This window comes from Ranitomeya variabilis, chromosome 1, assembly GCF_051348905.1.
Source record: "Ranitomeya variabilis isolate aRanVar5 chromosome 1, aRanVar5.hap1, whole genome shotgun sequence".
Taxonomy (NCBI): domain Eukaryota; kingdom Metazoa; phylum Chordata; class Amphibia; order Anura; family Dendrobatidae; genus Ranitomeya; species Ranitomeya variabilis.
In genome coordinates, this window is record NC_135232.1 from 4,222,166 (window position 1) to 4,230,198 (window position 8,033).

The 8,033-nt window shown below is 48.9% G+C and overlaps 1 protein-coding gene across 9 annotated transcripts in view; it reads left to right on the forward strand.

Annotated features, from left to right (window-relative positions):
• The window catches only part of TAF1C (TATA-box binding protein associated factor, RNA polymerase I subunit C), a 275,709-nt gene extending 271,632 nt beyond the window's left edge, over positions 1 to 4,077 (forward strand). For all 9 annotated transcript variants that reach the window (XM_077281264.1, XM_077281266.1, XM_077281270.1 and 6 more), the window contains one exon: positions 2,719 to 4,077. In XM_077281264.1, the coding sequence (XP_077137379.1) occupies positions 2,719 to 3,755 (1,037 nt within the window). In that variant the 3' untranslated portion in view covers positions 3,756 to 4,077. The remainder of the gene's footprint in view (positions 1 to 2,718) is intronic.
• Positions 4,078 to 8,033: the final 3,956 nt, after the last annotated feature.

Genomic DNA, 8,033 nt, shown 5'->3' on the forward strand with positions numbered 1-8,033 from the left:
TGTTTCTCTCTCTCTCGGTGTCTCCAGGCGTGGTTGTACCTTACATTCAGTATCTGCTGTTTCTCTCTCTCTCGGTGTCTCCAGGCGTGGTTGTACTTTACATTCAGTATCTGCTCTTTCTCTCTCTCTCGGTGTCTCCAGGCGTGGTTGTACCTTACATTCAGTATCTGCTGTTTGTCTCTCTCTCGGTGTCTCCAGGCGTGGTTGTACCTTACATTCAGTATCTGCTGTTTCTCTCTCGCTCTCGGTGTCTCCAGGCGTGGTTGTACTTTACATTCAGTATCTGCTGTTTCTCTCTCTCTGTGTCTCCAGGCGTGGTTGTACTTTACATTCAGTATCTGCTCTTTCTCTCTCTCTCGGTGTCTCCAGGCGTGGTTGTACTTTACATTCAGTATCTGCTGTTTCTCTCTCTCGGTGTCTCCAGGCGTGGTTGTACTTTACATTCAGTATCTGCTGTTTCTCTCTCTCTCGGTGTCTCCAGGCGTGGTTGTACTTTACATTCAGTATCTGCTGTTTCTCTCTCTCTCGGTGTCTCCAGGCATGGTTGTACTTTACATTCAGTATCTGCTGTTTCTCTCTCTCTCGGTGTCTCCAGGCGTGGTTGTACTTTACATTCAGTATCTGCTGTTTCTCTCTCTCTCGGTGTCTCCAGGCGTGGTTGTACTTTACATTCAGTATCTGCTGTTTCTCTCTCTCTTGGTGTCTCCAGGCGTGGTTGTACTTTACATTCAGTATCTGCTGTTTCTCTCTCTCTCGGTGTCTCCAGGCGTGGTTGTACCTTACATTCAGTATCTGCTGTTTCTCTCTCTCTCGGTGTCTCCAGGCGTGGTTGTACCTTACATTCAGTATCTGCTGTTTCTCTCTCTCTCGGTGTCTCCAGGCGTGGTTGTACTTTACATTCAGTATCTGCTCTTTCTCTCTCTCTCGGTGTCTCCAGGCGTGGTTGTACCTTACATTCAGTATCTGCTGTTTGTCTCTCTCTCGGTGTCTCCAGGCGTGGTTGTACCTTACATTCAGTATCTGCTGTTTCTCTCTCGCTCTCGGTGTCTCCAGGCGTGGTTGTACTTTACATTCAGTATCTGCTGTTTCTCTCTCTCTGTGTCTCCAGGCGTGGTTGTACTTTACATTCAGTATCTGCTCTTTCTCTCTCTCTCGGTGTCTCCAGGCGTGGTTGTACTTTACATTCAGTATCTGCTGTTTCTCTCTCTCGGTGTCTCCAGGCGTGGTTGTACTTTACATTCAGTATCTGCTGTTTCTCTCTCTCTCGGTGTCTCCAGGCGTGGTTGTACTTTACATTCAGTATCTGCTGTTTCTCTCTCTCTCGGTGTCTCCAGGCATGGTTGTACTTTACATTCAGTATCTGCTGTTTCTCTCTCTCTCGGTGTCTCCAGGTGTGGTTGTACTTTACATTCAGTATCTGCTGTTTCTCTCTCTCTCGGTGTCTCCAGGCGTGGTTGTACTTTACATTCAGTATCTGCTCTTTCTCTCTCGCTCGGTGTCTCCAGGCGTGGTTGTACCTTACATTCAGTATCTGCTGTTTGTCTCTCTCTCGGTGTCTCCAGGCGTGGTTGTACCTTACATTCAGTATCTGCTGTTTCTCTCTCGCTCTCGGTGTCTCCAGGCGTGGTTGTACTTTACATTCAGTATCTGCTGTTTCTCTCTCTCTGTGTCTCCAGGCGTGGTTGTACTTTACATTCAGTATCTGCTCTTTCTCTCTCTCTCGGTGTCTCCAGGCGTGGTTGTACTTTACATTCAGTATCTGCTGTTTCTCTCTCTCGGTGTCTCCAGGCGTGGTTGTACTTTACATTCAGTATCTGCTGTTTCTCTCTCTCTCGGTGTCTCCAGGCATGGTTGTACTTTACATTCAGTATCTGCTGTTTCTCTCTCTCTCGGTGTCTCCAGGCGTGGTTGTACCTTACATTCAGTATGTGCTGTTTCTCTCTCTCTCGGTGTCTCCAGGCGTGGTTGTACTTTACATTCAGTATCTGCTGTTTCTCTCTCTCGGTGTCTCCAGGCGTGGTTGTACTTTACATTCAGTATCTGCTGTGTCTCTGTCTCTCACTCTCGGTGTCTCCAGGCGTGGTTTTTCTTTACATTCTGTATCTGCTGTATCTCTGTCTCTCACTCTTGGTGTCTCCAGGCGTGGTTGTACTTTACATTCAGTATCTGCTGTTTCTCTCTCTCTCGGTGTCTCCAGGCGTGGTTGTACTTTACATTCAGTATCTGCTGTTTCTCTCTCTCTCGGTGTCTCCAGGCGTGGTTGTACTTTACATTCAGTATCTGCTGTTTCTCTCTCTCTCGGTGTCTCCAGGCGTGGTTGTACTTTACATTCAGTATCTGCTGTTTGTCTCTCTCTCGGTGTCTCCAGGCATGGTTGTACTTTACATTCAGTATCTGCTGTTTCTCTCTCTCTCGGTGTCTCCAGGTGTGGTTGTACTTTACATTCAGTATCTGCTGTGTCTCTGTCTCTCTCTCTTGGTGTCTCCAGGCGTGGTTTTTCTTTACATTCTGTATCTGCTGTATCTCTGTCTCTCACTCTTGGTGTCTCCAGGCGTGGTTGTACTTTGCATTCAGTATCTGCTTTGTCTCTGTCTGTCGCTGTCTCCAGGCATGATTGTAGTCCACATTCAGTATCTGCTGTGTCTCTGTCTCTCACTCTTGGTGCCTCCAGGCATGGTTGTACTCTACATTGAGTATCTGCTTACTCTTTCCTGACAGGTTTGGCAACTGCTACCCCTGATTCTTCTGGTGATCGTATTCTGGTTTTCCAGTTAACAATGACCGGTGATCTTTTCATCCAGAGACTCTCGCGGGAGTTGGCAGATCCACCAGTTTGTATGAATGTCATTGGATTACAGCCCCCAATGTCTGACTCCGCCCCTGAGGAGCTAGCTGCTGATCATCACAGTCAGTCAGCCCCTGAGGATGAGCTGGTAACCTTTTCTGCAGAGTCTGGTCAGCAGGGAGTTGAGGCTCAGTCTTTCCTCAAATGGCTTAATGACTTCTACAGAGCTTGTTCGTGGAAAGGAGCCTTCTCTCGTCCTCGATGCCAGATTCACAAGATTTTCACCACTGAGAAGCTGAGTGTGAGCTCTCCAGAAGTGGCCGGGCTGCGGGAACGTCTGCGGGACAGTATGAAGGTGGGATCCCTCATCCCATCGTTTTCTGCACTCACCTCACAGAAGTTGGAGAGCGTCCATGCAGAGAGCTGGAAAGACACCTTAAGTCAAAGGCTGACCGCCTCCTGGGAGGGGAGCCTGGGAAGATGGTGGGTGGACTATCTCGGAGCCAACAAAGAAAGCAAGATCCGGACGCTGAGAGAGAAACGACGAAGGCAGAAACTGCGGAGATCCTGGAGCCAGAGCTCACTGTCCGGGAGCTTCACCTCCTCAGTTACCTCAGACCTTTATGACAGAGATCCCTGTTCTCCGTGGTCCTGTGATGGTGCCCTAGATGATGCCACCTCTGCAGACCACCCGCCAGTGCTGCGCGCCAGGCAGGACAGTACAGCAGATGCCTCCCAGGAGATCGCCGCCTCAAGTCTTCCCCACAACTCTTCTGCCATCTCCTCCCAGTCTCTCCAGGCCAAAGGCATCCCGCATGAAAGGCGGCAGACACTGCGAGACTTCCTCTCAGTCTTAGGAAACTGTCCCAGCGTTATGTCTCAGCCGGAGCTCTCACTCACAGATTCCCAGCCACAGACTGTTTCCCAGCGTTCCCAGCATGCCAGTAAGAGATCTCGGATGGGCTTTTAGCCAGCAGTGACCAGCAGACCTTTCTGTGATGGACCAGACCCTTGTCCACCCTGCTGTGTCACTGGCATCTCTCAGGCTGAAGATCTTCTCACCCACCCATTCTGCAAACGGCACTGGTAACAAATTGTGACTGCAGCTCTGGATGTGACTGGAGTCTTGGAGCAGGACAGAAAAGTAGCAGTGGGTCGGATGAGTTTTTGTATAGGCCAAGTTCAATGTCGTAGAGTTTACAGTCCTATGTGTAGTGTCTGATGGCAGGAAACAAATAAAGAGAACCACTCCAGCCCTGGCCAAAATGGCGAGAGTGAGAGCCTCCCGGAAATTTGCAGTATGTCAGGGATTGGTGATGTGTTGATGCGTGGGTGTCCCTCTATACAGCTATTGTACTGTCAGTGGTCGACGTGAAGGCGCCGACTTTCCACACCCCCGGCACCATGGTCGCGTCTCTGTAGAGAGTTGTTTTGCGGCTTGTGCCATGGATACCCCAGGATGTCTCGCATTGGATTTAGGTCGCATTTAAGTGTTTAGGACGATGTGGGAAAATGATGGGCAGGAACAACAAGAAAGCAGTCAAAACTAGATGGGGTTAAAGTGACCTGTCAGCAGGATTGTGCTCAGTGACTACAGACAGTGTCAGGTCGGCGCCGTTATACTGATTACAGTGGTACCTGGTGATGAAATCCTTCTTGTGGTTGTTGTTTAATCTGGATTTTCATTTAATGATATTCGCGTGCTGCGGGGCGGGGATGTGGGCGGCCTGTGTGGGAGTGCTGTGGGTGGGCCTGTCTGTGAGTCTGTGTGGGGGGCCTGTTGGTGTGGCTGTGATCGGATCTGTGGGCGGCCTGTGTGGAGGTGCTATGGGCGGGGCTGTTGGGTCTGTGGTTGGCCTGTGTGGGGGGGCCTGTTGGTGTGGCTGTGAGCGGATCTGTGGGCGGCCTGTGTGGAGGTGCTATGGGCGGGGCTGTTGGGTCTGTGGTCGGCCTGTGTGGGGGGGCCTGTTGGTGTGGCTGTGAGCGGATCTGTGGGCGGCCTGTGTGGAGGTGCTATGGGCGGGGCTGTTGGGCCTGTGGTTGGCCTGTGTGGGGGGGCGTGTTGGTGTGGCTGTGAGTGGGACTGATCGTGGGTCTGTGGTCCACCTGTGTGGGGGGGCTGTTGTTGTGGCTGGGAACGGAGCTGTCGGGCAGCCTGTGGGCGCAGCTGTGGCGGAGCTGTGGGGGTTTTCATGTGGTGCTTTGATTAGCTATTCATCTGTATGGCTTCTGACAGGTCACTGATCCCTCACTGCCCCGCCCCCTAGTTTACATAATGATTATTATTTATATATAACTTTGGGGGGAAATAATAACCTTCTGCAGGCAGGGGCCGACGGCACCATCTTGGAAGAGGCAATTTTTTTTTTCTCCAGCAAGATGGCGCCGCCTGCACAGTAACAGCTATTGGATCACCGATATTTTCAGGCTATTTTTTTTATGAGTGCCATCAAAGAAAAGGATTAAATACACATTATGGAAGCGATCATGTTGCAGCACAGGCGCCGACGCCACCTGCAGAGGGGGAATTTTTTTACAATATATATAACATTCTTTATGTAAAATAGGGGTCGGGACAGCGAGGGATCAGTGAACTGTCAGAAGCCATACAGATGAAGAGCTAAGCAGAGCACCACATGAAGACCCGCCCACAGCCTGCTTATAGCCCCGCCCACAGGCCACCCCAGGCCACAGTCCACCCCAGGCCACAGTCATATCATTAACTCAAAGCTGAGAACACAATCCACAACAAACACAAGACAGATTTCATCACCAGGTATCAGTGTAATCAGTATAAGGGCGCCTACCTGACCCTGCCTGTAGTCACTGGGCACAATCCTGATCACAGGTATCAGTGTAATCAGTATAACGGCACCGACCTGACACTGTCTGTGGTCACTGAGCACAATCCTGATCACAGGTATCAGTGTAATCAGTATAACGGCACCGACCTGACACTGCCTGTAGTCACTGGGCACAATCCTGATCACAGGTATCAGTGTAATCAGTATAACGGCGCCAGCCTGACACTGTCTGTAGTCACTGAGCACAATCCTGATCACAGGTATCAGTGTAATCAGTATAACGGCTCCGACCTGACACTGTCTGTAGTCACTGAGCACAATCCTGATCACAGGTATCAGTGTAATCAGTATAACGGCACCGACCTGACACTGCCTGTAGTCACTGGGCACAATCCTGATCACAGGTATCAGTGTAATCAGTATAACGGCGCCAGCCTGACACTGTCTGTAGTCACTGAGCACAATCCTGATCACAGGTATCAGTGTAATCAGTATAACGGCTCCGACCTGACACTGTCTGTAGTCACTGAGCACAATCCTGATCACAGGTATCAGTGTAATCAGTATAACGGCACCGACCTGACACTGTCTGTGGTCACTGAGCACAATCCTGATCACAGGTATCAGTGTAATCAGTATAACGGCACCGACCTGACACTGCCTGTAGTCACTGGGCACAATCCTGATCACAGGTATCAGTGTAATCAGTATAACGGCGCCAGCCTGACACTGTCTGTAGTCACTGAGCACAATCCTGATCACAGGTATCAGTGTAATCAGTATAACGGCTCCGACCTGACACTGTCTGTAGTCACTGAGCACAATCCTGATCACAGGTATCAGTGTAATCAGTATAACGGCACCGACCTGACACTGTCTGTAGTCACTGAGCACAATCCTGATCACAGGTATCAGTGTAATCAGTATAACGGCACCGACCTGACACTGTCTGTAGTCACTGAGCACAATCCTCATCACAGGTATCAGTGTAATCAGTATAACGGCACCGACCTGACACTGTCTGTGGTCACTGAGCACAATCCTGATCACAGGTATCAGTGTAATCAGTATAACGGCACCGACCTGACAGTGTCTATAGTCACTGAGCACAATCCTGATCACAGGTATCAGTGTAATCAGTATAATGGCACCGACCTGACACTGTCTGTAGTCACTGAGCACAATCCTGATCACAGGTGTCAGTGTAATCAGTATAACGACACCGACCTGACACTGTAGTCACTGAGCACAATCCTGATCACAGGTATCAGTGTAATCAGTATAACAGCACCGACCTGACACTGTCTGTAGTCACTGAGCACAATCCTGATCACAGATATCAGTGTAATCAGTATAACGGCACCGACCTGACACTGTCTGTAGTCACTGAGCACAATTCTGATCACAGGTATCAGTGTAATCAGTATAACAGCACCGACCTGACACTGTCTGTAGTCACTGAGCACAATCCTGATCATAGGTATCAGTGTAATCAGTATAACGGCACCGACCTGACACTGTCTGTAGTCACTGAGCACAATCCTGATCACAGGTATCAGTGTAATCAGTATAACGGCACCGACCTGACACTGTCTGTAGTCACTGAGCACAATCCTGATCACAGGTATCAGTGTAATCAGTATAACGGCGCCGACCTGACACTGTCTGTAGTCACTGAGCACAATCCTGATCACAGGTATCAGTGTAATCAGTATAACGGCACCGACCTGACACTGTGTGTATGTTCTTCAAGATGCCATTGAACCGCTTGCACACGCCTTTAGTCTGTGGGTGGTACGGGCTGGCCACCAGATGTTGCACAGTTCCTTAAGGGGTCTACTTTCCAAAATGGTGTCACTTGTGGGGAGTTTCAATGTTTAGGCACATCAGGGGGTCTCCAAACGCGACATGGCGTCCGATCTCAATTCCAGCCAATTCTACATTGAAAAGTCAAACGGCGCTCCTTCCCTTCCGAGCTCTGCCATGCGCCCAAACAGTGGTTTATCCCCATATATGGGGTATCGGCGTACTCAGGACAAGTTGCACAAAACTTTTGGGGTCCAATTTCTCCTGTTACTCTTGGTAAAATAAACAAATTTGGATCTGAAGATTATTTTTTGTGAAAAAAGTTAAATGTTCATTTTTATTTATTTTTGAACATTCCAAAAATTCCTGTGAAACACCTGAAGGGTTAATAAACATCTTGAATGTGGTTTTGAGCACCTTTAGGGGTGTAGTTTTTAGAATGGTGTCATTTTTTTATTTTTTATTTTTTTTTTTATCGTATAGACCCCTCAAAGTGACTTCAATTGTCAGTTGGTCCCTAGAAAAAATGGTTTTGTAAATTTTGTTGTAAAAATTCGCTGGTCAACTTTTAACCCTTATAAATTTTTTAACAAAAACGATTTTGTTTCCCAAATTGTGCTGATGTAAAGTAGACATGT